Source organism: Arachis ipaensis, chromosome B01, assembly GCF_000816755.2.
Source record: "Arachis ipaensis cultivar K30076 chromosome B01, Araip1.1, whole genome shotgun sequence".
In the NCBI taxonomy this organism is placed as follows: domain Eukaryota; kingdom Viridiplantae; phylum Streptophyta; class Magnoliopsida; order Fabales; family Fabaceae; genus Arachis; species Arachis ipaensis.
The window spans coordinates 103,505,050-103,518,773 of record NC_029785.2 but is presented as its reverse complement, the minus strand read 5'-3'; the positions used below and the strand labels follow the sequence as shown (position 1 = coordinate 103,518,773).

The window sequence follows — 13,724 nt, the reverse complement described above, 5'->3', positions numbered from 1 at the left end:
CAGAGTATGAAATGAAGCATAGTCAGTCCATTCCTAAGGCTCTAACAGGAATGAACTGCTCTGATACTATATTGTAACTTCCCTTCCAGCAAAACACCTTGCTTAAGTCAGGGTATTTCTACTAGAAAGAACGTTACGTGACCTTTTCCAATATTAACTACTTAATTTCTGAGCCTTTGTATCGATTTCGCGTTTCAGTTTTAAGAAAATGCTAGAAAATTTTGTTTTTATTTATTAAAGACATGTATCAAGGATAAACATTGCAAATAATAAGAACAATTACATAAGTATTATTAATAGTAATTCTTATACATAAGAAGTCATATAAATCCAGATACAACACCTACCCCTCTGTTAAAATAAAACCTCAAAGGACCAGAGCGAGGGGACTCTATGAAAGCAATTAAAACCATAAAGAAAGCCTACTAATTGCTTGCAGCTTCATATTGCATCTTCAAACCTGTGTCACTAAAAGGGTGGAAAATTTGGGGGTGAGAACCAAACCACATGTTCTCAGTAGAGGTCGAGAATGCCGTGAAAGTAAAGAATAAAGCGCAAATAGTTAATTTCATTCAGAGATATCTAAAAGAAAATTAACCTTCTTTAAAAGCATTAGTTAATTATTCAAAATCCTAGAACCATATTTTCTTTATAAAACTCTTAAAAATTTCCTAGACTGTATAAATGACCAACCTGTTCCAAGCATAGGTTCATTAAGTCTATGCTGAACCAATTTGATTTTTCATACTTTACTAGACCATATCATAAAAGAAGTTACCTACGCGGTATAAATGATCATCCTGCTCCAAGCATAGGTTCATTAAGTCTATGCTGAACCAGTCAGATACTTTATACAAAACAAGACCTCAAACGTACCAGTCACGGCCTTAGGCCCAAACAACTCAATCAACACCCATTTCACCACAATCCAGCCAATCAGTTACAAACACAAGTAATGAGGTTCAAACACAATCAAGAGCAATTACATCAAGTATAGCAACTAGCAGTTAAACAGAATTATTCACTTAGGCAAACCAATTACAATATACACACCCAAACAATATCACATAGATGCATATGATGCATGTCTAGTCCTAGTGCAGGCCATGAGCTCATGTGTCGATTAGCACCTGCCTTCCCGACATTTATCCGGTCACGAGTTCACGATTTCCGGGATACGATTTTCCGTTCAAATAAATGCGCATATAATTATTAGCAGCTCTATTGAGACAGCCTCTGCTTTCTACTCGCAGGAAACATATACTCCTGGGAACGAAAAATTACTCTTGGGTTGCCTCAAGGTAACAAACAAATAAACAAACATCTCTTGGGTTGCATTAAGTAACAAACAAATAAATAATATCTCTTGGGTTGCATTAAGCAACAAATATATATATATAATATCTCTTGGGTTGCATTAAGCAACAAATATATATATAATATCTCTTGGGTTGCCACAAGCAACAAACAAACATCTCTTGGGTTGCATTAAGCAACAGATAATCATACAATAAGTACTTTACTCTTTCCTTTCTCTTTCTTAATTGCAATGACGCAAGCAGGACAAGACCCACGCCCTTGCCAACAATTCCGTATACCAAATAATATTTTCTTAAAAGAATCATTGAAGTTATTATCATTAAATAAGCCTTAAATATTGATTTTTATTAAGTCCTTGTACTTTTATAAAAATTTGAACATAATCTCCTTTAAAAATAGGACTTAGCCACCCTTACAGGTTCCTTCTTTCTCAACATTTCATCAGCCTCTTTCAGCAGTTGCCACAGCAATATATATTCTCAAAAAACATTTGATAATAGTATAGAAAATCTATTTCTTAAATTCCATATCCAAAATAATTGCCAACACAACTTGGCAGCCTGATTTCCATTTTGTTTTTAAAATATCAAATGAATTCCGAATCACGCAAACTTGATATCCATGCGACCTTCTCACATTAAGCTTTCTATTAAACCAAAAATCATAATTTTTCGCTGACTCTAGCTTCGGAAATATAAGCAAAACCCTGACTGCTCTGCAGTGTTTTAAAATCAGAAGACAGCAGCAGCATACAACATTCGAAATTTCATATAAAATCCAAATTAAATCCAACTACCTTTAAAATTAATGTGATTAAAAATAACTCATCCAAATTTCTTTCTCAATTAGTTTCAGGGTCATACCATTTTTAATGAAGAAGTAACGTAGCTTCGAAAGTAGATAATTCTCTGCAGAATTCTGTTTTACAAATCATTAAACACAACCTCTTCCTGGTCCCATAACTCACTTATTAAAATATGGAAAACCCTGAACTTTAAATCACATATGCTAAACATACTTAATTTTCACCTCCAATTGGTTGCATCTCAATATCTATCCAAGATCAAAAGTTATAAACTCTCAAAGTTACTAAATTAAGAAAACAGAATCTGGCATTTTCTGCATAATGCATCATACTTCAAAACTTCATATCTTTAAAACTACAAGTTCAATTGTTCTGAAATTTTACGGTATTAAAATAATAGGAATAAAGTTTTATTTAAAATTAGTTCCATTTCAAAATTCAAACTGCAGAATTTCCAATAGAGGAATCAAGTTGCTGCTGTGTTAAACGTTCTGCAGAAAAACCAGATTTGACATCCATAATTCAAAAATTTACCATAAATCATAAACTTAATGAAAAAGTCTCAAATTCACCAGTCCAACTCCCTATATTCCCAATATTAATCCAGACTTAGTCCCACGCAAATCCGATCATCATAGAATTAGTTATAGATTTTCAAAATTTCTAATTTCATTTAAATTAGTGCAGAAAATCAGATTCACGACTTAACTTTAAAAAATCATAACTAATGTTCCAGTTAATATGAAACCTTCAAAATTAAATCTCAACAATCACACTTAATATAATTTACTTAACATTTAAATTCTCATCATTTCAGTCATTATAGAGCCACTGATTCACTTTCAAAGTTGCTGTTTAATTTCAAGAGAACCTGATTTTCAGTAAACCATTTTGTATTCAAAATCCAACCCTTCAATACCCCTCAAAACCAATTCCAAATCAACCACCAACCAAGTTCATTAACATTACAATATACCAAATAACAGCTCAGCAACAACAAATCCAACATTACCCATTAAAATTCAGAAATTCTCAACAATTAGTCATCAAACAATTCCCAATCCACATAATCAATCAATATCACTAATCAACAATTCTAAATCACAATCTTAACCATTTCAATCACAATTTCAGCCACAATTCAATATTCACATAATCAATCAATTACTCACAGCTATTAAATCTATTTGCAGTTATTCAATAAACCTTGTAGGCATTCTTAAATTGAAATCATTTAAACCCCCTACCTCGATTAGCTAAACCGGAAGGAATTAACCACGATAAACCTGTTCTTTTTGAATTCATAGCAGCAGCAACAATTCCAACATTATTGGGACGCGGCAGCAGCATCAACCATGATCACACTCCAACAACAACAATTTTGACAGCTCCAGCAGAACACAGCAACACTAAAACAAAGGTATCGGCTACCGTAATTAAAATAAGAATATAGCAGAGAAACAAAATTCTAAATAGAACAAGAGTGGAAACATTACAGGATTATGAATGGAGGTTCAGAGTCAAAATGAAGAAGATGGCGCAACAGTTTGTCTTCTCTAGCGATGAGCTCCAATTGTGGCGATTCCAACGAATACAGTATAATTAGGAATATTAGAGGCCGAGACAGGATCATTTCAAAGCGACAATGGTTCAGAAATGGTAACTCTAATAGCTAGGACAGAATTGACTCACCCGCAACGACAGCGGCGACTAGGAATTCCAAAGACAAACCCTAGTAGCAACGGCAGCGGCGCTGCCTCCTCCTAGTCGTCGTGTTCTCCTTCTTCCTGTACGCGTTCTACTTCGCTCATCACCTCGCTTCACACGGTGGCGTTCTCCTCCTGTAGTGACTTGAACGGCGGCGGCTATCCCAAACAGAGATAGCAACGTCGTCTCCCCTGCTCTCCACGCGCAGCAGCTCTGATCGATGATGGTAGCAGTGACGGATGCACGAGGATGACGAAGTCGAAGCCTTCTTGATCATCCCAGCATCTTCCTCCTATTCCCTTACTCCCCGAATCCTGACTTCTCCATCTCCCCCTCTCGATCTCTCTTCTTCCCCCTTCGAGCTCCCCTTTCTCTCTTCACTGTTTCCTTCCTTTTCTCTGAACGTATGTAGTGTGCGTTTTGTAAAATTAGGGTATCAATTAGGAAATTTGTGATCTTAAATTAAATTAGATTTTGATTTGATAAATTAGGGAAAAATATATACAAGTAATATAACAATTTTACAAAATATTCATGATAGGATAACAATTTAGAATTCAAATATAATGCTATAAAGATTACTTTTAAAATGCATGAGATTTTATCTATCAATCTATTAACGAGCTCAAATAATTATTTTTAATTTAAATCATAAAGTAAATATATTAATCACAGAGTAATTTTTAAAATTATAAAGTTTAAACTTAATAAAATAAAATCACAATTTATTCATAATTAGATTTTCAAAAATGCGGGATGTTACAATTGTTTGGTGCAAACAAGACCTCAATGACTGTGAACAGGCATGGTTTAATCGAGTTCTGAACGACGAATCGATGCGAGGCACAGCTATCTTCATATCTATTATGATCTCTATGGTTTTGACTATGTGAGATTTGGGTGCTGCATGGAATGGACCGATCTCTTCATCAGGATGGATTGAAGGAAATAGACCTCTTGAAGATAGATTTCTTGCATGTGCTTGAAATTTTGAGGGTAAAATTTTTTTTTAAGAGGGTAGAATGTAACAACCCCGTTTTTCGAGTACGTGAGATCTTTTCTGAAGACATGGATTTCTCCAGAAGATCAGTAAGGGGAGAACCTCTGCTATATCATCAAGTATCTCAATCTTCATTGTCATTATGTCATCTTTAAGCTAGGACCTCTTTTGGGGCAAGCTCGATAACGCAATCACGAAGAACCTAGTTTTTAAACCGTATCGGGTAGGAGTTTTGATTCTGATTTTCTTAAATAGTCTCAGTTTGACGAACCGGACTCAATTCATGAGAGAAGAGAGATAATAGTATAATATTATCATTATATTAGTATTAAAAGCTTATTGAATGATATTATAGTTTTACCTGGTCAGTTTTAGTTGAAAATAGGAAATCGATTTAACCGGGTTCACAGTTTACTGGTGTAGCTTAACACCAACACTCCCTGATGATTTTAGCAATGCTAAGGTCTCATCATACATATTATATTCTCATAATAAATATGCTACTAGTGTCATTTATGCTAGTAGCTCAGAAATAATTTTTAGAGATGTTTTTACAAGTGTTCCGATACATCTAGTTTTAGTAGTTATACACCTGAGATATTTTAATATTATTTTAACCCACCTCCAAGCCAACCAATCACAACTCACCCTACATCCCCAAGACCTCCAAGGCTGTCTCATTTCATCATTTTGGCTGAAAATAAAAAGAGAGAAAAGAGAGAAACTTCTATGAACACTTAATCTTCAAAGCTTGATTTCTTCTGAACTAAAACTCATATCAAAACTCCGATTTCACCAAAATGATCCTCTCTTCATCCTCTACATAACCATATAACATATCAAGGTTGGAAATAAGGTGAGATGGCTGTCTCCCTCCCTCTTCAGATCGGTTTTCAAGGAAACATGCTTAAACATGTGTTTTCTTGATGTTCTTCCTTAGATCTCTTGCTTAGCTTGACTCGTGAGCCAAGAATATTCAATTCCAAACTCGTTTAAGATGAGAAATCCCTTCCTAACATGTTGATTAAGGTTTGTTCAGTTGAGGTTTTTTGGATTCAAAGTTGTTCTTGATGTGTTTTAGGAGGAAAAAGTGCTTTAAGAACACTTCAACGAGTAACCGGATTTGGAGCAGCAAATCAAGGTAGGGTTTGATGAAATTAATCTTGATTAGTTGTGTTTGAGATGTGTGATTATGATATGGTTTGGTTATGCTTGAAATTGATTGCTTATATGAGTTATTCTTGGTGAAATTTTGTTGAAATTTTGATGAAATTTGATGATATTCAACTTTGAATTTATGTTCTTCATGGCTGCTGGAAAAACGAATCCTAACCCTTAAATTAGGGTTGAATTTGTGTTGAAATTAAGTGGGAAACAAGGGGCTTTGGTGGCTTCAATTTTATTATGAATTATGGTAAAAATCGGTTGCTGAAAAGACTGAAAAACAGATGAAAAAAGAGAAAGAATCTGAAGAATTTACGAAGAACACGAAGAAAACTTTGAGTGTGGTGAAGAAAATTGAAGAACACCATTTAGATCTTAAAAAGAGCAATTTTGTAATTATTTTGGTGTTTGAGGAGTTACTTGGTAATTTCTGAAAGTTAGGGTGGTTAAAGTAGAAATATTAAAAGTTACGGGTGGTAAAAATTGAATTTTAAAGGTTAAAAGTTAGAGTGGGGTAATTTTCAAAAATTTAATGATAAAATAATAAATAATAATAAAATATTAAATAATAATATTTAATTAAAAATAATATTTTAATAAAAATAATAAAATAATGCGAAAAAAGCATTTTTTCGTAAAACTTTTAGAAAGACAACTTTAAGCTCGGAATCTCATAATCACATTCATAAAACACTTACGAAGTGGTAAAAACATATTAGTGAGGCAAAGATAAAGGAAAGATAAAAAGTTAAAGAAGAGATAAAAATCAAAGAAAAAGTCTGTAAAGTTTTAATAACAGAAAAACAGACAGAGATTAGTAAACGAACTAAGGCAACATAGTTAGTCCTTGAGTTGCGACTAAGGTTAGGTATTATATGAAAAGTTAAACTGTTTCAGTATAGACTTAATGAACCTATACTTGGGACAGACATGCATCATACTTGGTTGTGCATTTTCTCTATTATGATTATTGTATGAATGTATGCTTTCTTTGCTTGTTTTTTATTCTCTGTGTCTGTGTTCTATTTTCTTGTATTCTTCTGTTTGTGTTCTGTTTTCTATTTTCTCTACTTCCTCTATTTATCTATCTTCTATTAACTGTTTCTCTATATTCTGTTATTCGTTTGCCAAACAACACGGAATTAATGAACGTAACTAATAACCCCGACCCTACTAGGAACTCCCTAGTTCTTACCCCTTCTCTCTCCTTTCCCCCTCAGATAGGAGCAAGAGTACCCTTCCGTAGTTCGTTGATGATCGTTCTGCAAAAAGGACTCTGTTGTAGGTAGTCTTCTAAGTCTAGAGTGCTCTGTTACCTGTTTATATATATTTACTGTGAGACCAGCCAACGTCTACACCCCGTTTGTATGCAAACTTTTACTTAAATCCTGTGTACGAGACTCCTGTTAAGTGGCTACTTGATGAGATACCAGAGGAACGTCATATGGCAATGTTTGATTGTGCAGAGGAGTAGTAGATGATGTCCCATCTTTTGATGACATTTGACCTGACTCGAGTTTTGAAGACCTAGAACGTACTTTCCCTCACTTTGGTAGTTTAGAGGGACTAGGTGAGTATAGATTCTAGGCTAGCCTGGGTGCCAGCTTAGGGACTTCTTGTACAGGTCAGGGCCTGGGATGTTGTATGTATATATATGTATATAGTTATTATCTAGCTATATCTAGGGGTGTTCTAACTAAAAGTCTATACTCTAATAAAGGTTGTTTCACGAAATGTTATCAAGTGCTTGAAATGTATTTATGTGTGGTTGTTTATAACTGTTTTATCTGTTTTCAGTTGTGAATTGATTATGAATGAATCCGTCTATTAACCCAAACACATTCAAAAGAAAAAGTACCTCGCAGAATAACTACGTTTTTAACAACGAATTAGGCTCATCTATAACAATATATAATGCCAAAACAGAGTTTTTGGTGTCCAACTTTATGTTCCAATATTACCCTTAATGATAGAAGTTCTCCGTACATGCATGCGTCGGTTATTTTAAATAAAAAACTTCCACCGTTAACAACACATATTCTTCTATAATAATTATCTCTTTCTTCCCTTATTCTCTCTCACTTTAAGTTGCTATTACTAGAAAAACTTCTTTCATTTCTCATTCATCTTTTCATGCATCTTTCTTACTTCATCTAATATAATTTATTTTTTGTCATTAAATAAAAGTGTGAAACTATGTTTATATGTTTGTTTTGATTAATTACCGTTGATAGGATACTAATGGAAGTGGTCGACCGACTTGGCAAGACTATGCGTGGCGACGAAGATAAAACATGAGCGAAAAACAAAGGCAGCAATACTTCGCCAGAAGGCGGCGTGCCAGTTAAGTTATACATCCCATTAATAAATTTTTGCCGTTAGTATATCATTTAATATGAATTATCTTTTACAATATATTTTCATGCTAATAACAAATTTTTTAAATATTCAGGTACTAATAACAATAGTGAAGTTGGTCCAAGTAATAGACTGAATGATCCAAATATAGGTAAGAATCCTGTATATTTATTTAATTATTTAGAGAAAGATTAAGAATGATTACAAATAAGTGTTAAAAATAGGGGAGGTATTCAATATTAAAATATTTGTATATTCAATTGTATATCTATAACAATATATAATGCCAATACATGGTAGTTTGGTGTCCAATTTTCTATTTCTTATTTTAACCCTACTAAAAAAATTCAAAAATATTTTACGGTTACTTATTTCACTGACAAATTTCACTAACAGTTACAAAAATTTACGCATAACTTCTATTCAATTTTTTATTCTCACAATCTCTCTTTTTTATTTTTTTATTTTTTTCTAATTCTCCTTTATCTTATGAACTCTTCTCTGTACGGAATAATTATTTAAATAAGTTTTTGTGACATCTTAAACTAGGTAAAGATGATATCAAAAAGTTTATTTTTCGTGGCCACATATGAAATGAGAAAAAGAATAATTAGAAACCAACAAGTGTTTAACCAGTGGTGATAAATAGTTTTTTGTATAGATCTTATTATATTGAGGTATTCATTTAAATTATGTTTTGTTTAATTTTATGTTAGTCTTTGTTTGTATAGTGTTGTTTTGAGTATGTCTGTAAGTACTATACTTTGATGGTCTGACCAGCCTTCATTCTAATTATTCTATTAGAATTTTTTTTTGTAATCATAAAAAATATATTTTTTTTTATAATTTCATCCATTCTACTGCTTTTTTTTACTTCTCAATACACTTTGTTATATTTCTCTTGCTGCCATTATTTTTTTACCTTCAATACCATCGATTTCAATTTTCATAACATCCATGGTTACAAATTTCATTTAGTTTTATTGCAGTTACTACATTCATGTATAACTTCCACCTATATTTTTTTCTCTTTAATTTACTTACCCAATTAATATTTTCATCACTCTTTTACCTTTTTAATTTGTCCCCAATATTTTACGTACAAAAATAGTGTTCTATCTTTTTCTCTTACTAAGAAAGAACTAATTTTTTCATCTTATATGTATTCTTTATTTTTTTTAAATATGTCTATACATATCAATGATGAATTGAAAAAGTCTAATATTTTGTTAAATTCATTTTTTTCTTTTCTAAATTACTTCACATGGGATAATATTATTTTTTAATTTTTAAATTATTAATTATACAGAGTATTATATTTAAAGTCACATCAACATTAAAATAAAAAAAATACTTATCTAATAAATTTAAAGAGTGAATGATATATTAATAAAGAAATAAAATTAATTTCTTAAAAACAATAGAAAGGCGGCTGAACAGGCACGTTAGTGCCTGTTGAGCCGCTAGTAATAAATAATAGGTAATAATTAGGAGGACAAGTTAGTAGCGCTCAGTTTCCGGTATGATCTAAACATACTGAAAATTGGGTCGTTACACATCATGGCTTCTAAAACCTGGGTGATGTCTTTGCACCACTGCAACACCACTCCTCAAGATGGATTAACGTTTCCATTCAATTTGGGGATTACGATTTATAAAATGGGAATAGGGACTATTTTGACATAATAGGTGAACATATCTTACAAGCTTCCAACTGGGTACACATCTGTTAATATACCTGTCACTTAACGGTCCACGTGTACTCCCCGTTAACGGAAGCTGTGAGCCCATAAACGGAAGGACAAACGTGATTGATGTCAAATCTTTCGAGGACTAATTTGATTAAAAATATGTTTTGGGGACAAAAATGACGATCGTACAATCTTTCGGGGACCAATTTGATCATTAACCCTAAAAAATAGTCTTTCACACTCAATATTTCTCTGTGCTATAAGTCTTATTACCTTCCCAACATACACACACTATCGATCAGAAATTGTCCACTCCTGGCGAGCAGATACGATGCTGAAAGTGGAAAGATATTGTCCCATGGTTGCTGACATCCAAAACATATCCATATAGTGAGATGATCCCTCAAAAGGTGATAACATTGTTTGCTTTTCTCCATTTTCATTACAACCACTTCAAATAACTGTCGAGAAGAAAAATGCAAACCTCGGTCAACAAAAAACACAAAATATAGTGTAATTTCGCCGCCCTCTGCATACATTGAGATGAAATGAAATAGTGATTGGAAATAGCAGAGTTGGAACTTTGAACTATCTATAGTATAAATCCCCAAATTCTTCACATCATTATGTACATATGCATGGAAAAATATTTGTTGATCGTCGTTTCGCAACAGTGGCAAAAATTTACACTTAAATAATAATGCAAATATGAATTCTGACTGCTTTCAATCCTTGATCACATTTCGGCTGCTAATTCGACACAAAAACCTCAGAAAGTGGTATTGCAATTCTGTCTCAAACAGAATTGCCTTCATCATCTCCAAGGAGTGACAGAGAAAAAGGGGCAATGGCCACGTTAAACGATCTTGAGCCTACTTTATCAATATGTATCATCTCAAAGTCACCTTCCTGCATTATAAAAATCCAAAATGACAAGATTTAAGGTATAATATGGTTTTATTATGTGGGACTGATGCGAAGGCATATATGCAAATGCTTGAAATTCAGAATCAATCTTGAATCAAATAAACAACTATAACAATGGGGAATTAGCAGAAAAACTGTCATGTATATACTTCGAGTAGACAATTTATTTTATTGAAGCAAAATGATTAATATTTTTCCAGGAATATATAAATAAAGTAAAGGGTAGAAATTTTATGCTTCTATCCTTCGTTGTGGACTGTGGTTATATTACTACTACTTCCTCAATTTCTAAATGATAGTGTTTCTATAAAATTATAGATATTCCAAATTGATTGTCATTATGAAACTTCAAATAGTGATATTAGTAAAAAGTATTTTTATATCATTAATCATTTTGACCCTTGTTATTAAAGAGTGGTAGTTACTAGTTATTGCATCATTAGAGAACAAAGAATTGCCCAAAATAATGAAATAAATAAAATTGAAAGAAAAGCATCTCTTACCATTCTACCATTTGGTGTGTTCAATGGACATGCTGAAGAGTATTCAAAACTAGTCCCGGGAAGTATTGTTGGCTGTTCACCTACAACACCACTCCCCCTGTGATATTTAAAAAACAAAGCATAGAAGTTATGTTGAACTGGAAACACCATGGATTCAAAAGGAAAAAGAAACACCTAGAAAGCATAATACAACAAAATAGAAAAGGAAAAGATAATAAGCTCACCAGACATTTTCCATTTTCCCATTACCATCTGTTATAATCCAATGCCTTCTAAGAAGTTGAACAGGTTGGTCCGAGTTATTGGAGATTCTTATTCTATATGCAAAGAAGTATAGCCCCTTCGAAGGTTGACTTCTTCCCTCTATATATACACTCCTAACTTGAACCCTGATTCCCTGAATAAGTTGAAATATATGTCAAGAGTTCAGAATTCCCTTGTGTCCTAGCATGTGATGTCCCAGATTAGATAAAGCGCTAAAGGCATTTACTCCCAGAAATGACAAGTTTAACAGTTTCTACAAGAGAAGAAAAGAAGAAGAAAAAGAAAAAGAAAAAGAAATTTGGAACATTTTGGCAAGAGCTGAATCGACATTTCCATGTTTGAAATTATATTAAACTAATAGTTTAATCAAGGCAATCGAATCTAAACACTGTTTTAAAAAGGGAAGTCACATTTAATTCAGTTTAGATATAAGATTACGTCAAGATCGAATAATTTAAAATATGAGATTAGTATTTAACTGAATGTAGCGGTCATACCAATGTTGTAGCATCACTTGAACATTTTAAAAGTGAATGTGGGGCAATGCTTTTTAGTTCATCACGGTATTTCGCTGCATCCTGTGAAAAAGGGAGAGTACATCAGAATGCATATTTTTAAGAAAATATGTGTAACAGCACAAACACTGGAAAGAGGCCAAGTTTTGTCAATTCACAATAGAAGATGAAGGATAAGGGTACCAATCTCAGTCCAACAAACTTTGAACGAAAATTCAACTTGAGAAGAATAGGACAATTTAATTTCAAGTCAGATGGTGCTAGTGAGCTACTATCAGCTTGAGCATAGAAGCATAACTGCTTGAACTTTTGTTTGCTTACTGGCTGGCTTTATAACAAATAGTTACTGATTTTGAAAACACATGGAGCCGACAGTATTCATGGAATAACCAAGCAGAACTCAAGCATACATGCATGCAATCAAGCTTTCTTCTGCAAGATTATCAAGCCTACTCATATACCATACTACTTAAAAAGCTGAACTCTAATAATAATGTGCAGCCCATGATCAGTAATAGTATACAACTAATTATACCAACAGTAAATCAAACCAAAACAACGAGAAACTATTAGGTAGTGTTTATTTCCATAGACTGGAACTGAGACTGGGAAACTAGGACTCAGTATTATATTTGGTAGTTAGAGACTTGAACTAAAACTTCAGTCCCAGACACAAAAGTTCAGTCCCTTCAGTACCTCCAGAAAGTGGGGAACAGAGGGGACCGAAATTTTTGAAAATGGAGACTAAACTTTAATAATATTTTTAAAAAAAAAGGCTCTCATTTAATTTTTCAAATTCTAAATCTACCCCTCAATCTTTATATTTATCTTAAGCCAAATATGATAGTTAGACATAACTCAATCCAGTACATTTTATATCAAACACAGTACAGAGACTTAATTTAGTCTGTTTTTCAGTCTCTATCTCCCAATCTCTGTCTCTCAGTCTCAGTCTCAGAATGTATGTCGAAACATTGATATGCAGTTATATCCCATTAATGTTCTAATTCAAAATATGAAATGGGCAAGCTTCCTATTTAAACATTTTCCAGTTGAACAAGAAATTTAACCAACCGAAACAATGATCCTATAGTCAAGTACTCCACTCCAAGACCAATTGTTACCTGAGAGCTTCACCTATCGAAATCACATAACAGAATGCCCCCCAAAACCTCTTGTCAGTTCAGTTAGTTAGCTTCACACAGGAAGTTAGTTATTTTCCTCCCTAGTGGTTAGTCAGTTAGCAACTAACCGTGAATACATGTACAGCTTGAAGAGTAGTTAACTAGCTTAGTTTGAAAAGTTAGTTAGGCACAATAAATGAAATGCTTGAAAGAATAAAAATAAGAATAAAGACCTTGAATCTCTCATCAGCAATGGCTTCCTTGAGCAATCTCCTTAAACGCAAAACAGGCTCCTCCTCCTCAAACAGCTTGAGTGAGTCTCGAATCCTAGCGGCTTCTTTGTAAT

At 33.1% G+C, this 13,724-nt stretch overlaps 1 protein-coding gene and 1 long non-coding RNA gene across 2 annotated transcripts in view; both read right to left on the bottom strand.

The window, feature by feature from the left end:
* On the bottom strand, nt 248-4,250 carry LOC107632776. Its single transcript, XR_001618709.2, has 3 exons — nt 3,622-4,250; nt 3,373-3,534; nt 248-468 (listed from the first exon to the last, which is right to left on the bottom strand). It is a non-coding gene; the product is annotated as an uncharacterized LOC107632776 (long non-coding RNA).
* LOC107632781 overlaps nt 10,434-13,724 on the bottom strand; it is a gene marked incomplete in the record, with an annotated part of 4,267 nt that continues 976 nt past the window's right edge. Inside the window, 5 exon segments of the mRNA XM_016336438.2 lie at nt 10,434-10,954; nt 11,476-11,572; nt 11,700-11,872; nt 12,237-12,317; nt 13,612-13,724. Of these exon segments, the coding sequence (XP_016191924.2) occupies nt 10,841-10,954; nt 11,476-11,572; nt 11,700-11,872; nt 12,237-12,317; nt 13,612-13,724 (578 nt within the window).